Genomic DNA, 23,211 nt, shown 5'->3' on the forward strand with positions numbered 1-23,211 from the left:
CATCTTGGATTCCATAATGTATGAAATGGACAGATGTTACTAGCTATCGTAGAAAATTTGAGATATGAATGGTATTGACCAATTAAGAAGCAGGTTTATTTAGACAGGTTGAAAGCTTTTTTTTTATATTCAGATTTTATCAGATTCCCATATGTATTCTCTGAGAAATTAGAAGACCTCTCATTTCACAATGCTTAAAAGTACAAATTTGCATTTTTTTTTTTTTTTTACTGTTTTGAATCTTTCTTCAAATTAAGTCCAGTTGTTTAGCCTAGTTGAATCCTTGTATGAAACAGAATCTTACGGAATCCCTTCAGGTAACCCCCTCAAATTGTTGAGTAGAAACCTTTTAGAAATAAAAGAGGGATAGAGATTCTTTGCTATTTTCCTTTCTTCCCAAGGAAAAAGCATGCATATTATACCACATTTACTTGTATATATTAATAATTATTTACTGCTAAATATTTAACATTTATATGTATGCAAGAAAGAACACAGGTACACAATAAGGTCAAATGTAAAAGAATTTGCGAAATGCAACATAATACAACAAGGGAAAAACTACAATAGAATACAAACCAATTTGAAATCTTGAGGGAGAAAAAACATCTGAGTAAAAGCTGAATAATTAACTTCCAATTTGAAAAAATTTAGTCAATTTTATAAAGTTGCCATTTTGGATATTAAGTATTAATGCTACTTGTATAAGATATGCAAAACATGCATGAAGAGCCAATACTTTGGATATCAGTTAATTTCAAGCTTTCTTGTTTTACACACAAAAAACAATGCACATTCCCCAGTGTTACACATTCTTCAGAAAAGACAGTGGTTTACTGACAACACTAATTTTAAAACTCATCATGTATGGCTCCATCAGTTAACATATTAACTTTCCTTTTAACCTTCACTAGCAATTTTTCAGGGGAGATAAGTCTTAAAAGGAACCAAGCAGAGTAACATGAAAAATATTTAACGAACATACTATGGAAGATAAAAACTTATACAACGTTAAGTTAAATATCAGGCAGTTAACCTACATGCCATTGGCGGAAGTATGAATTAGTGCAATCTTTTTGGAGATAATATTTGTCTATTTACCCAAAGTGAAAATGAACATATGTTTTGATTCAGAGATTCTATCTCTAGAATTTTACACTATACACAGGCACACCTTTAGAAGGATGTGAAGATTCGTGTAATATGTACTTACTGCAACACTATTTGTGATAGCAAAGATCAGGAAAGAGCTACAACAGTCATCAGAAGAAGACTACTTAAATGAAGTATGGTAGAATCATACATAGTATCACTTACTATTCCGCCATTAAAAGAATATGGTTGATTTTTAAGTGCTGATACAGAAAGATGTTCAAGATAAATTAACTGGAAAAAAGACAAGATGAATAATATATATACTATAAGCCATTTATCTTAGACATCAAAAAGGATATATATGTAATTGTTGTTGTTTAGTCAATAAATCATGTCTGACTCTTGGTGACCCCATGGACTGTAGCCCACCAGGCTCCTCTGTCCACGTGATTTCTGAGGCAATAATACTGGAGTGGGTTGCCATTTCCTTCTCCAGGGGATCTTCCCTGGGATTGAACCTGCATCTCCTGCAGTACAGGTGGATTCTTTACTGCCACACCACCGGGGAAGCCCAATATATGTAAAACAACATATTTTATATGCATATGTACATATATGAATATTTGAAGACATGTGTGTGTAGGAGTGTGTGTACATATTACTGGATAGACTAGCGAAATAATTGTTAATAATGATTCCACTCATTAACATTTTTTACAGAAGCCATTCTGTTTTATGAGTTTTTGTCACAGACATTTATTTTGTAATAAAAACAAAAAAGCTACAAAGAAGTCAATATTATTGTGCTGTTTACAATAAACAACAAAACGTCATGCTTTTCCCCCAGAGAAAACCCGTAAGAAATAAAATCCTGCATGTCTTTCAAGTCAGTTCTTATTACCGAACCTTTATTTTACATTGAGGTATGTGTATATACATGCTTGTGAATATAAGACACCAACATGTATGCTGATGCACATTCAGATAATCTTCACAAGAAGAGGCTTCCCAGTTGTAACTAGTAACTTAAACTCATAACAGGACTATTTTCTTTAGTCAGCTTTTTCTGTGTCAGACATAGCCTGGGAACTTAATGTTAATAATTTATGTACAATTTTGACTCATAAGTAAGTACATCTGAGGTTATTATGAGTACTTTGTGCTTAATAGTGATACTTTCTGGTGGTCTTAAAATAAATATTTTTGAATTAAAACTACTACTTGGGCATTTTGAAAATGTATGTAATATATGCATACTACAGAAGAACCCAAAGACTGGGGTTACATACCAGTAATTGGAGTTCTCTGACTGAAAATTTACTCCACAGATCCACATATCTTGGAGTTATTCCCTTGTACCACCTCAAGGAATTGGGGCTGTTAAAATGAGCATTTCCAGAAGGCTGGCACAACCTTAAAGCATGTGCCAAGTGCTGGTAGATTCCTTTTCAGTGCAAGCCTTAAAAGCTTGGGCTTCCCTGGTAGCTCAGCTGATAAAGAATCCTCCAGCAATGCAGGAGATCTGAGTGCGATCCCTGGGTCAGGAAGATCACCTGGAGGAGCCTATAGTCCATGGTGTCGCAAAGAGTCGGACATGACTGGGCGACTAGGCACACAGCACTTAAAAGCTTATCATCCACCTTTGTAATTCTAAACACACAGGGTATATTGTGTTTATGAGTACGGCTCTTCAAAGGAGCTTTACCTAATCAAAGAACTCCGGTTACCAGTGGGACCTCTTAGTTTTTCAGTTTTATTCTAACACAAATATCTCCTTTTCAGAAACTGAGAGCAGTGTCAATCATCCATAAGTCAAAAATATAAGAAATATTTATACTTTTTAATATGATTATTACAATGTCAAATACATTATGTTTCTTACCCTGAGCTTGCAGTTTTCTTAGCAATTTGGCATCTGTGTTATCTAGAAATTCAGTGCTGCCAACATTTGGAGGCCGACCTTTCCGACGTCTTATCCTGGATTCCTCTCTTGCTCGCTGTCTATCTGGATTTGGTGGTCTTCCTCTACGACCTTCCATTGCCCTGATACGGGGAATGACATCCTCTTCTTTCAAAAGACACCACTGCATTCCCTTTTAATTAACATTTTATAGAAATAATGTATTATAAGCAAAATAAACACAAGTGGTTAACATGTCAGAAATAATTCTAGGAAAATTCGCAGATATTTTGAAATTTATAGAGCTATTACAACCTTTAGGGATTTTACTTTTTAAAATAAATTTATGTTTAGAATTATTCATGGACTTGTAACATTTTTTATATTCGTAATAAATTCAACTTTAAATACAGGGATTTCTATATATATATGTATAAACATATAAATAGATATATATTTAAAATCACCATTTCTGAACTATAATGACCATAAATTTGGCAGATATTTAAAAATATTAGTTGTGTGATGATACCTCTATGGATTTTTCTCATGGACTATCAGTTAAACCAAACATTAAGCTATCCAAATAACAGATGAAAGCTCTCTTTATAGAAACAATACAGTTAATACATCCAAGAAGGAATCTAAGAGTTAATGTATCAGAATTTTTCAATACTTGATGAACAAATCAAAGTATTGAACTTGAATGGTTGCCAACAACCAAAAAGAGAGACAGCTAGATAGACATAAGTCTCCTGATGGAGATTCAATTCATCACCTATAAATTAGTCTTGCCCTCTCACAAAGGGAAATCAAATATATACTAGACTTAATTATTATAACTTCACAGGAAAAACAGGGTGAGAAGTATATGTTTAACTACACAGCAAATCCAGTCTAGGAAATTCTACAAACTTCAACAATTTCTTCAATAAATAAATTTCAAGAAGTAAAAAAAAAAAAGAAAGAAAGGAAAAGGATCTACCAAAAAAATCCCAATGTGTAGACCTTATCTAGATATTGATTTAAATAAACTGTTCAGAAAATTACAGCAATTAAAGGACAATTTAATATCTGAACAGTGACTATTATTTGAAATCAAGGAACTATTGTTTCAAAGTGTGATAATGGTACATTTGAGATTTCCCACTGCAAGCCTGCTGATGGAAACACATTTACCAGCATAATGCTAATGTATTATAGGAATAATCCTGTGCAGTGTGTAGATACCATCAGAGTCTGGTTTTCATTATCCTTTGTATGTCAATCAAAACAAATATATTATTGTTTGTGATGAGCTGCTTTTCTCTTAGAAAACAACACTATTTTACCTTATTTACAGTCCAAATCACTATGTTCAGATATTAGAAAGGCACCCTTTTAAAATAATCCTAAAATAATTCACTTATTTCTTTTTAAAGAAATAACTCATTTAGTGTAAAATTTGAGAAAATGTTTTAAATGTGCCTTTTTTCTTAAAAAGAATCTCAAATTAGGAATTTAGCTTGAACCATTGTGGGCAATTCTGCAACCAAAAGTAATTAAAAGTTCTTGAGTTATATTTTATGCCATGATACCTAAACTCGGAGCAAGGATTCTAAGAATATCTCACTCGAGAGGTACTAAAAAATGTAAATACCATCCTGCTACCGTAATGGGTGACGGTTACATCCCACATTCCAAGCACTGTGCTTAGTTCCAGGCATTTTGATTATGTTATGTTCCTTAATCTTCACAATAGTATTATCTAATACAGTGGATTTTATTGTATTTACTTTACAACTGAGAGAATTCAAGCCCACCTGAATAATTTCTTAAGGTATGGAGGCAACAAAGAACTGAACTGTGATTTGAACCCAATTCTCTCACTCTCAAACGTGTGCTCTTAACCACCACATGTACTTTTTTAGTTGATGTTACAAAGATGTTCTTAAACTTGATAAATGACTGAACCCAATATTCAGTCATGAAAGTACAGCCAAGATTATGGCAAAGCAGAACTGTGTCAGAAAAAAAATTAATGAATATAATCCATGTATACAATAATATCTATACTAACCCCTTTCTGTAATTTCCAGGTAAAAATAATTTCACAAATTAATTCTGAGGAAAATAAGGATTTATTTTTGCTGAGATTTCAATGAAGTCAACAGAAACAAGAGTTGTACTAGCTCCATTTTCATCCCATAAACCACTAAGAAGGAAGCCATGAAACCATTTTTATGTTCACCACAATGGGAAGCTTTTGATTAGTTCAGGTTTTCATTTTTCTGGTATGCTTTTAGGCACCAAGGCACTAAGCATCACATAAATTGAAAAATATAAAAGTGACATTTGTGACACTTGAAGTAGAAGAGAAAGACTAATAAAAGAGGCTGTAAAGGCATCTGCATTCAGTTTTTAAGGAACCTTATTAATAATAAAATCAACTTTTAGCCAAGATTTAAAGGGTTTGATCTGTTTTTCTGTTTTATCCAGGTACAATTTTACACTTATGTTTTATTCAGCTTAGTGTCAAAAAAGAAACGGAATATGCTGGCGCCCAAGCTTACCAGACAATATAGTGACATTGTCATTTACATTTTTGCCCTTGACATTTCTAAAGTAAATGCTTTCTAAGGGAGTTGCATATATTGGATGGATATAATGTCTTTTGATTCCTGGATTTTAGAAAATAAGAAATGGATTGTTAGGAATCTGAAGCTTACAGTTTAATTCACTCAGTAGCCAAAACTTACTCAACAAAAGAAAATTAACTTATTACTTTTTTTTCTTAGTTTAAGAATAACATAAAAGTTATTTTCATGAGAAAAATAAGAATTTTGTTGGATTTCCTTACAACTAGTTCACAGTTTAGCATTATGTCTATTTGTAGCTACTTTATGATATCAGAGCTTTATATACCATAAACTTTACAGCATAGGGATTCTTAATCTTAATAACAAAGTTTATTAATATCATATACTGAATAGCACTTGAAAGATGTTAAAGAATAAGAACAGTTATCTATGTGTGGAGATGAGTGTCACCAATTAAAAGCAGTTGAGAAAGACACGGTTTGACACAATTGTTTCCACAATGCTGACGATGCTTTCCATCACTCATAGTATGTTATCCTCAAAGACAGGACTGTCAAATATCTCCTTTCTACACTTGGATTCATACAGTTGGCTTTCTAGTATAGGCCCTTGCCTAGCCATCAAAAATCCTACCTGGTAGATTAGTGACATAAATTTCCAGACTTTTACTTTTTTGGTACTGATATCTCATGTTCTCAGTGTCCATATATGCCCACAGCTATGTTACACTGGGTGTGACAGTTAACAGCAGAATTGAATTAGAATCCTGGTTGTTGACTAGCAGGCTTTTGTTCTTACTTGAAAAATAAGTGGGTCGGAGGTGGCCTGCTGCAGGGTTGGGGGGACTGAGTGAGCAGTGGATGCATGCGACCTTTTGAAGGAGGTCACCATTATCTTCATTACCTCTGCCATGGTCTGGCCCAAGATAAATAACAGGGGGAACACAGCCCTGCTCATCAACAGACAACTGGATTAAAGATTTACTGAGCATGGCCCTGCCCATCAGAACAAGAACCAGTTTCCTGTCAGTCAGTCTCTCCCATCAGGAAGCTTCCATAAGCCTCTTATCCTTCTCCATCAGAGGGCAGACAGACTGAAAACAACAGTCACAGAAAACTAACCAATATGATCACATGGACCACAGCCTTGTCTAACTCAATCAAACTATCAGCCATTCCGAGTAGGGACACCCAAGACAGACATGTCATGGTGGAGAGTTCTGACAAAACGTGGTCCATTGGAGAAGGGAATGGCAAACCACTTCAGTATTCTTGCCTTGAGAACCTCATGAACAGCATGAAAAGGCAAAAAAATAGGACACTGAAAGATCAACTCGCCAGGTCAGTAGGTGCCCAATATGCTACTGGAGATCAGTGGAGAACTAACTTCAGAAAGAATGAAAAGACAGAGCCAAAGCAAAAACAACACCCAGTTGTGGATGTGACTGGTGATGGAAGTAAAGTCTGATGCTGTAAAGAGCAATATTGCTCAAGAACCTGGAGTATCAGGTCTAGGAATCAAGGTAAATTGGAAGTGGTCAAACAAGATGGCAGAGTGAAAATTGACATTTTAGGAATCAGTGAGCTAAAATGGACTGGAATGGGTGAATTTAACTCAGATGAACATTGTATCTACTACTGTGGATATCTACCTACTTAGAAGCTATCCCTTAGAAGAAATGGAGTAGCCCTCATAGTCAACAAAAGTCCAAAATGCAGTACTTGGATGCAATCTCAAAAATGACAGACAGGATCTCTGTTTGTTTCCAAGGCAAATCATTCAATATTATGGTAATCCAAGTCTATGCCCCGATCAGTAATGCTAAAGAAGCTGAAGGTGAAAGGTTCTATGAAGATCAATAAGACCTTCTAGAATTAACACCCCCAAAAGATGTCCTTTTCATTATAGGGGACTGGAATGACAAAGTAGGTAGTCAAGAAATATCTGGAATATCAGGCAAATTTGGCCCTGGAGTACAGAATGAAGCAGGGCAAAGGCTAATAGAGTTTTGCCAAGAAAACGCACTGGTCATAGCAAACACCCTCTTCCAACAACACAAGAGAAGACTCTACACATGGACATCACCAGATGGTCAATACGAATTCAGACTGATTACATTCTTTGCAGCCAAAGATGGAGAAGCTCTATACAGTCAGCAAAAACAAGACTGGGAGTTGACTGTGGCTCAGACCATGAACTCCTTATTACCAAATTCAGACTTAAATTGAAGAAAGTAAGGAAAACCACTAGACCATTCAGGTATGCTTTAATCAAATCCCTTATGATTATCCAGGGGAAGTGACAAATAGATTTAAGGGATTAGATCTGATAGAGTGCCTGAAGAACTATGGACAGAGGTCTGTGACACTGTACAGGAGGCAGGGATCAAAACCATCCCCGAGAAAAAGAAATGCAAAAAGGCAAAATGGATGTCTGAGGAGGCCTTACAAATAGCTGAGAAAAGAGGAGAAGCTAAGGCAAAGGAGAAAAGGAAAGATATACTAATTTGAATGCAGAGTTCCAAAGAATAGCAAGGGGAGATAAGAAAGCCTTTATCAGTGATCAGTACAAAGAAATAGATGAAAACAATAGAATGGCAAAGACTAGAGATCTCTTCAAGAAAGTTAAGCATCTTAATTTTGGGCACGCCCGCCTGCCACCGCTGTTCCTTCAACTGAGTGCTGCACGCCATGGGCTCTGTCTGTGAGAGATATCCCGGTGCTTGGTGTCCTTGCATGACATGGAGTTTTGCATGTAGATCAATTTAAAACGTACCTCTTGTTTACATAATTTGCATAATTTTAAAACATAATGTTGCCAAACTTTGGAAATGTTAACGTTCAAACTGAAAATCTCCACCTGTAACTTTCTCCCTCTGGATGAGTGCGTGGCTCACAACCCCAGGCAGTGGCTTGATCTGTTCCAGTGTCAACCGCCATGTGCTCTGCTTCAAGAGGGGAGCTCGTCTTTTGTGAATTTTTTGTACATAAGTATTTGTTACAGATATTTTAGCAAATGCTTTCTATTTCTCTTGCTTGTGCATATCTTGGCTGGCGTTACAGAAAAAATAGTGCAAACATTATTTCCTTACTGGGGAATGAGGGTTTTTTCTTTTTTTTTTTTAGTGTGTGTGGGTGGGTGGGGCGGGGGGATGGTTTACGTTGAATGTTTAGTTTTTCTTCTGCATGAAACATCATGTTGTGGGATCTTTAGGAAACTTCATACTGTATGAATAAGGAAATAAAATATTTGAAACTTGAAAAAAAAAAAAAGAAAAAAAGAAAGTTAGAGATACCAAGGGGACATTTTATGCAAAGATGGGCACAATAAAGGACAAAAATGGTATGGATCTAACAGAAGCAGAATATATTAAGAAGAGGTTGCAAGAATACACAGAAGAACTATGCAAAAAAGATCTTCATGACCCAGATAATCACGATGGTGTGATCACTGACCTAGAGCCAGACATCCTGGAATGTGAAGTCAAGTGGGTCTTAAGAAGCATCACTAAGAACAAAGCTAGTGGAGGTGATGGAATTCCAGCTGAGATATTTCAAATCCTAAAAGATGACGCTGTGAAAGTGCTACACTCAATATGCTAGCAAATTTGGAAAACTCAGCTGTGGCCACAGGACTGGAAAGGGTCAATTTTCATTTCAATCCCTAAGAAAGGCAACACCAAAGAATGCTCAAACTACCGCACAATTGCACTGATCTCACAGGCTAGCAAAGTAATGCTCAAAATTCTCCAAGCCAGGCCTCAACAGTATGTGAACTGTGAACTTCCAGATGTTCAAGCTGGATTTAGAAAAGGCAGAGGAACCAGAGATCAAATTGCCAACGTCCATTTGATCACTGAAAAAGCAAGAGAGTTCCAGAAAAACATCTATTTCTGCTTCATTGACTAAGCCAAAGCCTTTGACTGTGTGGATCACAAGAAACTGTGGAAAATTCTTCAAGAGATGGGAATACCAGACCACCTGACCTGCTCTTGAGAAACTGTATGCAGGTCAGGAAGGAACACTTAGAAATGGACATGGAACAAAAGACTGGTTCCACATTGGGAAAGGTGTACGTCAAGGATGTATATTGTCACCCTACTTATTTAACTTATATGCAGAGTACATCATGAGAAACGCTAGGGTGGATGAAGCACAAGCTGAAATCAAGATTGCTGGGAGAATTATCAATAACCTCAGACATGCAGATGACTCCACCTGTATGGCAGAAAGTGAAGAAGAACTTAAGAGCCTTTGATAAAAGTGAAACAGGAGAGTGAAAAAGTTAGCTTAAAACTTAACATTCAGAAAACTAACATCATGGCATCTGGTCCCATCACTTCATGGCAAATAGATGGGGGAACAATGGAAACAGTGGCAGACTTTATTTTTTTGGGCTCCAAAATCACTGCAGATGGTGACTGCAGCCATGAAATTAAAAGACGCTTACTCCTTGGAAGGAAAGTTATGACCTATCTAGACAGCATATTAAAAAGCAGAGACATTACATTGCCAACAAATGTCAGTCTAGTCAAGGCTATGGTTTTTCCAGTAGTCATGTATGCATGTGAGAGCTGTAGTATAAAGAAAGCTGAGCACCAAAGAATTGATGCTTTTGAAGTGTGGTATTGGAGGAGACTCTTGAGAGTCCCTTAGACTGTAAGGAGATCCAACCAGTGCATTTTAAAGGAAATCAGTCCCAAATATGCATTGGAAGGACTGATGCTGAAGCTGAAACTCCAATACTTTAGCCACCTGATGCTAAGAACTGACTCATATAAAAAGACCGTGAGGCTGGGAAAGATTGAAGGCGGAAGGAGAAGGAGGATGAGATGGTTGTATGGCATCACCCACTCAATACACATATGAGTTTGTGTAAACTCTGGGAGTTGGTGATGGACAGGGAGGCCTGGTGTACTGCAGTCCACAGGGTTGCAAAGAGTTGGACACGGCTGAGCGACTGAACTGAACTATTTGAAAAAATTAACAGCATTGCAGTTTTGCCAGTGGCTCTATGTTGCCCACTTTATTGTGAAGTCTCCGCTTATTCCTTATCCCTGACTGCAGCTGAAGAGCATTTTGCTTAGTGTTTTATCTTTCTCAGACAATAAGCTTCTTTAAACTAGTGACCATAACTTCTACTTCTTTTATACTCTTCAGTTTCTCTATGAACATTATTTTTTCCTGAAAGCCAAGCCTTCAAGTTTATTTCTGTACTGATGTGTTCATACTTGCATTATGGAAAATCCATTTAGGGAAAATTTACTTTGGAAAAAAATGCGTGGAACATTAAATATCTCCCAAAATATTAATTTATAAGAAAAAGGCTCTTTTCAGTATGAGTGATATTTTTCTTTTCTCAAGGAAGTTAAGACATTAAAAAAAAATCTTATAAAAGTATATCTCAAAGAGAGAAAGCAACATTTTTTTCCTAAGTCACTTTTAACTTGATCCTTCTTTGCATATTTTCTTTTCTTTGCTTTTTTGGCCTGGATACATTGGCATTCATTGACCTTTGCTGGTGAACTTCCTGGTTAAAAAAATAAACTTAATTGTTATATTTATGCTTAAATGTTTTGTTTTCTACAATTCACAAAAATACTTTGCAATGTAGATTATCATATATTTCAAAATGATCTTTGCCATTAACGTTTTGAAACCATCATATATTTCTAACAAAAATGTGAATATTTTTTACCTTTTAACCTAACAATCTTATTAAGGTAAATAAAAGAAACCCTATTTTATATTACCAAAATCTGCCTAGCTCAACCTTACTTTCTTTTATTCTGACATTCAAAAACAAAATGAAATGAAAACAATCATAGATATTAGGTTCAACCAGTCCTTACAATATGATGGAGAAGTCTATAAGAAATATATTTACCGTATTGCCTTTTCAGAGGAGTTTCACTGGCTAAAATAGTTAAAACAATTTCTTAAGAAGGTAGCCAAGCTAGTGTATCATGTGACTATAAAGAGTATATGGTTCATTTTATTTCATGAAATCTATCATCCTTAAAATCATGACTTTTATAGAAGCTGGTAGGAAGTGTTTGGTATCTAAGATTAGTAGATACTAACAAGTAGCCAGTTTTACAAATCTCTCACCACATTTGTAGACTGAAATAAACAAAACTGATAATGGATAGATTAAAGCCTCCCCGCCCCCCACTCCAATTTCTTGTGTCAACCCTTTCTTATTTAATTAACAGCTTCTCTTTTTAATTTTAAAAAGGTAATCATTAGATTGTTGTCATTTCAGGATGAATTTACTAAATCTCAATAAATATGAACTCTCATGGTGGTGTTATTTAGTCGCTAAGTCATATCCAACTCTTTTGCAACCCATGAAATGTATACTGCCAGGCTCCTCTGTCCATGGGATTTTCAGGCAAGAATATTGGAGTGGGTTGCCATTTCCTTCTCCAGGGGATCTTCCTGACCGAGGGATTGGACCTGTCTCTCCTGCATTGGCAGGCGGATTCTTTACCACTAAGCCACCAGAGAAGCCCCATGAACTCTCAGACCTCTCGTTTTACTGTACTATACACAATGAATCAATACTTTCAAAAAAGTTTGCTGTTAATAAATATGTGTATAATCATTGTCTCAAGCTCAGAAATACTTTGTCAAAATAATTAACATAAAATAACTCTGCTTCTGTATTGCAGATATTATCTTCTAACAACAATTATCATTTTCTAAATTTCATCAGCAAAATATAGAGTACCACTGCTGCAAGTTTTTGATATATCTTGAACAAAATTAGAACTTATAGAACTGCTGTTGCAGTTGCTTTTTGGTTTTGGTAAGTTTAAGAGAAAAAATATGATGGAAGAAATATATTTTCCAATGTAAACATTTTATTAGGAGAGTGATTAAGAATATTAATGAATCTATAAATATAGCATTACATTTGTAATCAAACACCCAGAATAAATATATGTAGCTTGGAAAACTGTAGCAGTAACATTTAAAATCATTATGTAAAATTTCTATGTATTTGGAAAACTGAATGTTTAGCTTTTTTGGATTATATGGGTAGATGTAATTATTTTTAAATAGGAAATTGTTTTTCACATTATAGTTGCAATACAAGCAAATTTTAGGAATTGGGAAACATGTAAGAACATAGGTAAAAATAAGATCCACTGTACCACCAACCATTACATCCATTATTAAATCTTTGACACATTTCCATTCAGTCTTTCAATATGCATAGTTTTATTTTTCAATTTATGTACACCATCAGACCATTTATACAATTTGTATTTACAAAATTTGTATATAAACATATACAGATCATCACTACTTGGAAACAGTGTCTTTGTCCCAAATTATATTTTATATCTTCTACAAAATTTAGGCCAATCAAAATTATTGGACATTAAGATACTTTAACAAAGACATGCAATCTTTGTTCATTTCCACAGAAAACTACTATATAATTATATACATTTCTAATTAACCATATGCTTATACATATTGATCATACACTGAATAAGTACGTTTCTTTAACTACATGCATCTCTAATGAAGTAAACTTATTTTGATTACTTACCTTTAATTGTTGTTCTCTAAAAGTATCCTGAAATAAAATCAACTTATATTTTTTAAATTGAGAGAAGTGTTCTCAAAATTGCTAATATTTTCCCTCAGCAGGCTGCTGAAATGTTGGCAGCTTAACATAGTCTTGAACTAATAACTCATCATATTTCCTTGATTGGAACTGATCTCTCAATAAGACAATATGCTTTGGAAAACACTGATTACATTTAATAAAAAGTGAATGGATGTCAAAGAACATTCTGCTCTGCCTAATGAGGCTTCATAGATTGAGTCTAATTACCACTGATACAAAACTAAAGTCCTTTATGTACTGGATAGCAATTAGCTTTCCTCTCTAGAATAAAATTCTATTTAACTTAAAAACATAAAGATATCATTGGCATATTTAAATGAGATAAGGTTATATTAACATGAATGAAAAGATTAAAAAATGGGAATTTTTAAATAAAATCATTTTTGCCTTCTAAGGTTTATGACTTAAAAACTGCTCTGCTATATATGAAGTATATAAAATAATGCTGTAGTTCACTAAAATTCTAAGAATCTGGTAAGTTACACAGATTTTTAAGTTGAAAAAAGAAAAATCCTAGAATGTATTTCCATAAACAAGTTAAATCTCAGATGAATTTGTTTTGGCATTTTAGATTTACTAGTAAAGAAACAAGTAGATGTGGACATAACTTGTTTCATAAAAAGTCATGGATGACAATGGAAAATAGGTTACACAATGAATGTAAAAGATCACTTGTCAGAAATCTTGAGTTCAGTTAGGTTTCTACCTGGTTGAGATTGTGTAATCTTGGAAAACTCCCTTAATCTTTGAGCTCTCAAAATGAATGACTCTCTTGAAGAATTAGGAAGTAATTTTTTACTTCTATAACTATAAAATTAAAGGGTAAGATAGTATGGAAAAACTTGCCCATTCACAATAGAAAATATTAATCACTAGAAGAATATCTTTCTGGGTATTATAGTGGAAAAAAAGAAAAGTTCAATCAAGAAGGAAAATACCAACTTCAGTTGGCTAAGCATTTTAACCCTTTAAAACATTTTTATCCGTATGATTTCATTTTAACCTCATCATCATCCTATGAGGCAGAAGGAAAATTATGATTGTCTCTATTCTGCCAATAAATAAACTGAAGTAAAAGAGGGCATGATTTTGTTGTTTGAAATCATAAAACTATTTCATGGATTAACAAGAATCTAGATCTCCTCACTCCATAACTAGGACTTCTTTCAATGGAGCTAATAAAGGGAATACTAAGTACATGTAGCTGAATCTAAGTATGGAATAAAGGCAAACCATTAAAGGAAACATAGGAAATGAGGTTTTAGTGTTAACTTCTTTGTGGTGATTGATGAGGTTATGTACTTAATCCTTAAACTCAAAGAGAGCTGTGGTGATATTTTCATAAATGTATCTAATTATTTAGAAATTCAATTTCTACAAAAAGGAGAAATTTCATTCATCCACTATTATGGAATTCCCCCTAACTCCATCAAAAAATTATCACACGTGTGACAATGGATCATGTAGTATGGCATAATGAAATGGATAAGATCCTCCCCAAAACTAAGGCATATCTATCCTCTCTTAGACTGACTTATAACAATTTTTTTCCCTATTCAAATTTTTTTTAATGTTTACCTTTCAGGGAACTAATGTTTTCCTATATTTCTAATGAACATGCAGATACTTTTATACCTGTGTAAACTATCAAAATTAATGACAGAATTAACAAACAGGAAAAAGTTTACTTAAACTTAAAGGAAAAAAATGTCAAAGCTCCTTGTTACTGAAACACAGTATATTGAGGCCTTGTGAGTGTCTACAAAGTTATATGTATAGCTATAAGAATTAACTAACAAAAGGCAATGCTCCAGAGTGTAGTGAAATTTACTTCATTTAGGTTATGTTACTACTTTTTGGTTCAAAGACTGTACTTTTTAAAAAGTGGATACCTGCGGTCCATCTCTGGCTTCATAGAAGTCACCCACTCTTATTTTTGCACTGAAGCTGAAATTGTCCCTTGAGATATCCATTATTCCATTTCTGCTGAGATACTGAAAAAATCACATATTTTTCCACTTCAGGTTTTAATAATTACAACCCAGCTTTGATGTATAGCTATCTTCAGGACACTATGGTTTTGTATACTCTATTATGGGCTATGGATTTAACAGATCAATTTAGGTTAAGCACATTCATTAAGTCTCACACGAGAGAATATTTTGTGTTAAAGAACTTTGACAAAGGAGTGTACTTTTTTTCCCATAAGCAAGCTTAATAGGCACCAAATGTGTGTTATTTGGTGAAAAGTATGTACCTTTATTACTTCAGGGTACTGCCTAAGTTTCTTTCCACATGGAGCATAATATGCTACTTCTCCTTGAAGGCGCCCTCCAAAGTTTCTTATTCTTGTCTCTCTCTGCCAGCTACACATAATAGAAATGAGGGTTATAACATATTTAGTTTTAAGAAAACTTTTAAAAATAAAAATTAAAAAAATTTAAGAACACATGCTCTTTAGACAACACAAAAAAAACAAAGAAAAATATAAACAGTATACAATTCAGATACATTAAAATAAATGAGATTTTTTACTAAGTAATTTAACTGAAGTTAATCAAACTCAATTTACAAATATTAAACAAATATCAAAATTTTAAGAAATCACACTGGCATGACTTTGGGTATTTGGGCATGTTCAGTAATGTGTCAGGGTGTATTGAATTTATATTTGAAAAGCTTTAAATGAGAAGAATAAAGCAAACCTGGCTCTCTGCTCTTTGGGGATCACGAACTTGCAGTGTGAAAATTCTCAGTTCCTATTCAACCATTTTAGCCAAACTCTGCTCAAGTCTTTCAGTTTTACCCACGGTGGCTTTCTGCTGCTGCTGCTGCTGCTAAGTCGCTTCAGTCGTGTCCGACTCCGTGCGACCCCATAGACGGCAGCCCACCAGGCTCCCCCGTCCCTGGGATTCTCCAGGCAAGAACACTGGAGTGGGTTGCCATTTCCTTCTCCAATGCATGAAAGTGAAAAGTGAAGGTGAAGTCACTCAGTCGTGTTCGACTCTTAGCGACCCCATGGACTGCAGCCTACCAGGCTCCTCCGTCCATGGGAGTTTCCAGGCAAGAGTACTGGAGTGGGGTGCCATTGCCTTCTCTGACAGTGGCTTTCACCATCCTTTAAATCTATCTTCACAACAACTTCTGACACTCTTAACTGTGTCCCTGCTCTTTGCCAAATGATTTGCTTTTGCAACTTTTTCAATCATATTCCCACCTAGCTGCCTATGATCCCATCCCAGCTCTACCATACCTAAACCCAGCAGTTAGGCTTAATTTTAGTTTTCTGATATATCAACCTCAGATATATCAGCTTTGCTCTTCTGTTTAATAAATACTGTGCAGTATATTCACTTCTGTTAGTAACAGTAGAGAATGAGAAATCAAAACATGCATAAATATGTGGGGCAAAAGCATAAAGATAAATCTTATTTTGCATACCCATATTCCAAAGGAATATGCAGTTCACGTTCATCTGTTACTCTTCTCCTTTTGGAAGTGCCTTCAAGAAAATTCAACCAGTTAACATAAAAGATTAGTTTATATACATGAAAAATTTTTGATAGTTTTGAAACTTTTCTTTGAATAATGTGTCTTAATGACTTGAATTATTTAGTGTTTTTCTGCAGTTTGTACATTATTTTTAGATTATTTTCAACAAAACACACTGTGTAGAGGTTTTTTTTTTCCCCCTTTTTGGTCTGCATGACATAATAGCTAGTATTTATTTCTTTCTAATGAAAAGATGATGAAAGTAAAAAGGTAAAGCTTTCCTCTCATCTTGTTATTAAGGAAATGGCTAAAGAAGTAGAAGGAAAATAGCAGATAGACGTTTCAGGAAACTATGTACAGTTGTTTTCTTTGAAAATATGAGTTTTAAGATGTTGAAAAATTTCAACAGTTGGATCATACATTTAAAAATAGTATTGTAAAGTAATTAGCCTCTAATTAAAATAAATAAATAAAAAAATATATAACTTCTATAGCCATATAAATCCATAGTCAAAAGCACTTTAATTAAACTACAAAGAATAGGATTATAATTATATGGACAATTTTTCATGACAGAGATCAAGCTTCACCAATACAAATGGATACATCTTAAATAAGTTGGATATCATATTGGTTCATGGCAAGTGAAAACAAAACTAGAAATTTTCAAGAAAAGAGTGACATGTGTAAAACAATATTTTACAATACACGCCTGTATTTTTTTAGTTATTCAATTGAGAATAGAAATTTGAGAGTAATAATGCAAAACCTTTTAAAGAAGACCTCTAATAGTTTATAAAAGATCAAAAGGAAAAAAGATATGGCATGTTAATAAAATACTACTACTACTCACTAATACAAATGACATTGGCTATGTGTTGGGCAGACATGCAATTGTATATTAAGAAAAAAAGTGAGCTCATTTTTGTAAATTACCAAAAAAAAAAAAAAAAAGTCCAACTGTCAGTCAAATTCTAAATTCTAGAAGTATAAAATAAACATAAAAACAAGAAAGTATTTAAACTCAAGAGCTGCCATCAATCAGGTTCTTAAATTGGAAGCACAGAGGAAAAAATGGTAGTGAGTCATATCCTTTGAAAATACACGCTGACCTTTCTTAGCCTAAAATCTAGCCCTTGATTCCAATGAGATCATCCCCAGAACACTGTATAAATAAGAATTCTTGTTATGGTTTGATTTCTACTTCACAATAATAAAAATAAAGTGTAGGTACCAGAGTGTGGACTTGAAGTAAGTGTGGAAGAAGGTGTGCCAAGAAAAGCAGGTGACTGGGATTCAGAACATAAGGCAGCAGGAGCAGAGCCTGGGGCTTTTGCTATGTGGAGGTTACGAGGTGTTGAGTGAGCTGTGAGACTGATGGAAGGGCTTTTGACAGAGGAAGCTGTTTTATTCAGTTTCATTGAAGTTTTCTCTCCTTCAGTATCACTATCTGATTCATCTTGGTCTTTATCATCATCATCATCTTCTTCTGATCCTTCTGTATCTGATTCTGAATTACTATCTGATTCTGGGAAGTAAAAGAAGCATTTGTATATTATAACTAGATAATCACCAACAGTTTGCAGTTTGTATCTAAATGGAATAGTTCAGGAATCAGCATTTGTGATTGAGAACTCAAATGAGCAACTTTTCTGAAGAATAAATGTAAAAATTACTATCTTAAAAGCTATTTGAGCACAAGGTATGTAGGCCATAAATGCTTAAAATTCTTCATTAAAGTAACTGTTTTACTCAAATCATAAAACTTGAATCATAAAACAGTTCTTCTCTCACATGACACTATTCACATGATGAGTTTTCAAAATTATTTTCAATTTAATAAAGAGACTAAAGTATAGAGGAAACAGAATTTTATTATTTAAATCAATAGATTTCAATAATCTGAGAAGTACACAAGGTTTACTATGAGGAAGAGAACTCTGGAACTATCACTTGTTCTTCTGGGTTTTGAGGCAAAAGAAAACAATTTTGGTGGAGAGATACTTGGCTTTGGGGCTGCAGTTAATTCTACTCGTCAAGCTTCTCAGGCTTCACAAAAAATAGTATTACAGAAAAAACTGGGGAGTAATTTAATGATTTAATAATTTAAGTTTGTGCTAGCAATGTAGTCCTATAAATTTGCATCTATCCCTATAGATATGTAAAACCTAATTACATAGATGATACTAGGCCTGTATTTTAGTGGTTCCCAGAACAACAGCTTCTGTGGAATTGTGTTTTATGTAGTACTAGCTACCCATATCAAAGTTCATTATAAAAGTTACCTTTGAAAACTATTAATACTATGTATCATGCAAAGTTGTGTTTATGGGAACCCTAGGAAAATATATTATTAGGAAAAGTAGTTCTTACCCTGAGCAAGTAGGTTGTTTTTACCTTATAGGCATTTTAAAAATTGTATAATTGATTATATTTTCCTACTTATATTGGTAGATAGAAAATTTTAAATTGGATTCGTGGCTGACGAGGAACAAATTCAAAAACTTTTATAAAAAATACGTATCTCATCTTTGCATTTAAATTTTAAACTATTTTATATTTTCAATCTTCTGTGGAACAAGAAAAAAAGAGTTAAAGGGAAATAAAACAAGAAATTAAAAAGAAAATAAATAAAATCGGGGGTACTCTATATATGTTATTAAATAAATTCTATGTTGCTAAGAACTATTCATAGAGATTTAGGCTTTGGGGTATTTTCTGAATGACTGAGTAAAATTTTGCCTTTCTTCAAAATATCCAGTGACACAATTTAACAAGTAGCAGAAGAGATGAAAAAGAAAGGACAAATGAGTGGTCATGAATTAAATGAAAATTAAGCAAGTTCCTCAAGTTCTTAATTCATGAATTACTTACAGTCATTTTAAAGTTATTTGTTTAGTGTTAAATGAACAAGCTGAGAACTTAATTTAGGACTTTCAATCTCAATTATTCCTTTCCTTTACCACTCACTATAGAAAGGAACAGAGCTGCATGAAACGGTGAATGACAGCGATTTCAAATCTGTGGATTTGAAGAGCCTCTTTAAAATGTTTTGGTTCACAGGGAATTTAGAGAAACACTTTAAACTTAAGAATAGAAAACAACCTGATTGGCTGTCATCAGAGTCATCGTCTTCCTCATCTTCCTCATCTTCCTCATCATCTTCCTCTTCATCCTCATTGGAGTCTTCAGAATCTTTGCTACTAAGAATGTCTGAGTCTGTTCCTCTAAACTGCTCCACTAGAGCTTGTGCAGGATGAGAGTGAGGCTGTGTTTTCACTGTGTTTACACTGTTGCTAACTGCTTTTTCCTTCCCTTGACTATGCAGTATGGGAGAGGGAGAGGGTATGACAGTTGTCTGACTGCCAGGGGTTCTTCTTCCACTTGTACTCAGATTTACGGGTGAGGAAAAAGGGGTGCTACTTGCAGCGGCAATGTTCTCATTAATCTTACTCTGCATTTTAGTTTTGGTAGTAAGTGCCAGAGGAGCTTCTTGAATGACACTTTGAATAACTCCATTTGGTTGGTGATTACCTAAAAGTGCATTTGTCAAGAATGGATTAGGGTTGCTGTTTTCTAATGTCTGTTTTGGATGTGCTGGTGAACTAGAGGTTGGTTTTGGATTTGACAAAGCTGCAATAACCTTCTTCAGGCTCTTAGATGACTCCTGTTTCTTTAACTGAGCTGGGAATGTCTGTTTATATTGTTCCTGTTGAAACATAAAGTAGAATACAAAACAATAATGTATCATAAGAATAAAGACTACTTTTATTTGCCTTCTGTATCTGACAACCACTAATCATATACAAATTTAAATCATGATATTTAAGTGCTGTAAATGTAGTAGAAGTGATGACTAGTTGATTGCTGAACCTTGGCTAGACATAATATATTTAAAAATTTAGTCTTTCCCCTTCAAAATGTGTGTTTCCTTACTGCTCTCCTCTCTTATTACTGCAGTTTCCATTTTTCTCAATGACCTAAACTTGAAACCTTAAAAACATCTTTACTTTTATTTTTTTCAAGTCAGCCACATTAATACTATGTATTTTGGATTCTTTCATTGAAATACTGCTCAAATTTAAGACATACTATCACTTCTTCCTACCCAACTCCCAATATATGCATATGCCAAGGGCAATTTTCTCATAAAATAAGCTACATTTTATATTAGCTCTTTGGTCAAAACCTTTAGTGCCTCTTCCTCCACTGCCAACTTTATAAACCTTAAACACTTATATCTGATATTCAAATTACTTTTCAAGTAGACACTAACATACCTCTGTAGTCCAACTGGACTATGGGCCATGCCCGGTGCATGTCACACAGTACTTTTACCGCCTCTACAGTCTGTTATAACCATTTTCTTTGCATAAAATGTCTTCCTTTAATACATTTCAGGCTGATGAAATCCTGTTCATTATTCAAAATCCAACTCAAGATGCTTCCTATATTTGTCCCAGCCTAAAGCACTCATGTCTCCTATCCTTGAGCTCTTATATGTCCCCTGCTGCTGCTGCTGTTAGTCGTTTCAGTCGTGTCTGACTCTGTGCAACCCCATAGAAGGCAGCCCACCAGGCTCCCACGTCCCTGGGATTCCACTTATAGTCTATCCTGTAGTTTTCTACAGTAACCATGATTTGAAGTTAGTAGAAAGGCTGGCTTAATATTCTGCGGAATCTACTTTGTAGTGTCTTTAGCACATTAGCATTAGAAAGGATGTAGAAAACAGTTTAGAAAAAAATTATACTTTTTTGGGAAAAATTCATTTGTAAACCATTAAACCATAAAATTTACATCTGTAAATAGCAACAAAAATTTATTTGACTATCAGGATCTTCATGAAAAGAATAACATCATATGAATTTCATTAAAATTGTATAACTAAAATATAAAAAAGAAAACTGAAGTAGAATGATTAAAATATCCAAAGTTGACAGAAATAGAAGTTAAATTTTAAGAGCTAAAATTCTACAATGAAAATGGTTGCCTTGAAATTAAAATCAACAGTATTGTCAGCACTGGACCTGGACTCTTAATACACAAGTCAGCAAAGATTTGTGGTGGGTTATTTCATAAATATAAATGGAGATGGGATGCCACACAGAATGACTTATTAAATATTTTAAAGTACCAGTACTAATTATGCAGTAAGCAATTCCCATATAAACTTTTTTATCTTATTTAACTTATCTTAATGGTATTTGTTTAGAAAATTAAGTTAACTTTTTGTAAACAAAGACTGAAATATAATATTTGTACATAAGGCAATGCTTCACAAAGAGAAAGGGCTTAATTGGTGTTTATTCAGTGAATAAAATATGGAATATTATACTACATAATTGTTTATCTTTTTAAAAAGAATTTGATAGCAAACTATTACATAAAATATTTTAATATAATTTTACTTAATATTTATATGAAACATAAATATTGCATAGTATATGAGTATTTATATATATAATATACTCAATACTTCATATTTTATATATGTACTGATTTAAATTTTCAGCAGAAACATTTAGTGTATTTTCATTCCTTGGAACAAAATTTTGTCACAGTCATTTTGTACTCTAAAAGGCAGTTAATATTTTTAATAGGCAGTTAATATTCCTTCCAAATATATAGGATCAAGAGTCATAAAATCAAAAACTTTCCCTTTAGTTTTATGTTTCATATTTTAATTTTCTGAAATTGCTTCTCATTCTATAACTCTGAAGAATTACTTCTCAAATATTGACATCTGAAGGTGTTCTAAGATAACCAAAAATGACTGTATTTTATCCCAAGACTAGCATCAGTTATGCTTTTACAGCAAATGTGCTATCCTTTTTGATATTAGGGGTGGGACATTAAGTAGGAGGGGAGAAAAATGAGACCTGTATGGTAGCAAAAGTCTTGCTACTTCCATATACCCTTGGGTGATCAGAGTATGAGAAGAGAGAGGTGCAAAGCTTTGTCCTACCTTGAAGCTCTTGCTCTCCTAGTCTTTACCTGACTCTCTGGAGACCGCAAAAAAATCTTCTAGGCAAAACTCCTGGTCTTTATTACAATTAATGTATACTGACTTATATTAAATGTCTACAGTATAAGGTTTGAAAGGATCCAATAATTAAATAACACTGAAGAAAATCATCAACTAGTTCGGAAAGCAGATACATAGAAGGAAGAGTGAAATAATGGAAACTGTCATAAGAAATCAAGCAAAACTCTAAATATATTAGACTGTCACATAAAGAAGGAAAGCTGATATAAGAGAAATATTTATAAAAATACCGTTTAACTCAATGCCTGCCTGCTGCCTGCTAAGTCGCTTCAGTTATGTCCGACTCTTTGTGACCCTATGGACTATAGCCTGCCAGACTTCTCTGTCCATGGGATTCTATAGGCAAGAATACTGGAGTGGCTTGCCATGCCCTTCTCCAGGGGATCTTCCTGACCCAGGGATTGAACTTGTGTTTCTTATGTCTCCTGCATTGCCAGGCAGGTTCTTTACCACTA

At 34.1% G+C, this 23,211-nt stretch overlaps 1 protein-coding gene across 50 annotated transcripts in view; it reads right to left on the bottom strand.

Annotated features, from left to right (window-relative positions):
- The window catches only part of BAZ2B (bromodomain adjacent to zinc finger domain 2B), a 332,790-nt gene that overhangs the window by 87,067 nt on the left and 222,512 nt on the right, over window positions 1-23,211 (bottom strand). For 17 of the 50 annotated variants that reach the window (XM_086355017.1, XM_086355007.1, XM_086354997.1 and 14 more), the window contains 5 exons: window positions 19,816-20,419; window positions 16,660-16,720; window positions 15,476-15,584; window positions 15,111-15,212; window positions 2,978-3,188 (listed from right to left, as the gene is read on the bottom strand). In XM_086355017.1, coding sequence (XP_086211143.1) covers window positions 2,978-3,188; window positions 15,111-15,212; window positions 15,476-15,584; window positions 16,660-16,720; window positions 19,816-20,419 — 1,087 coding nt within the window. Of the gene's footprint in view, window positions 1-2,977; window positions 3,189-15,110; window positions 15,213-15,475; window positions 15,585-16,659; window positions 16,721-17,944; window positions 18,239-19,815; window positions 20,420-23,211 lie in introns of all 50 variants that reach the window. The other 33 variants (XM_086354806.1, XM_086354787.1, XM_086354768.1 and 30 more) reach the window with 3 other exon arrangements.

The sequence above is a fragment of the Bos grunniens genome, chromosome 2 (genome assembly GCF_055505025.1).
Source record: "Bos grunniens cultivar Pamir isolate PY7600 chromosome 2, Bosgru_T2T1.0, whole genome shotgun sequence".
Taxonomy (NCBI): domain Eukaryota; kingdom Metazoa; phylum Chordata; class Mammalia; order Artiodactyla; family Bovidae; genus Bos; species Bos grunniens.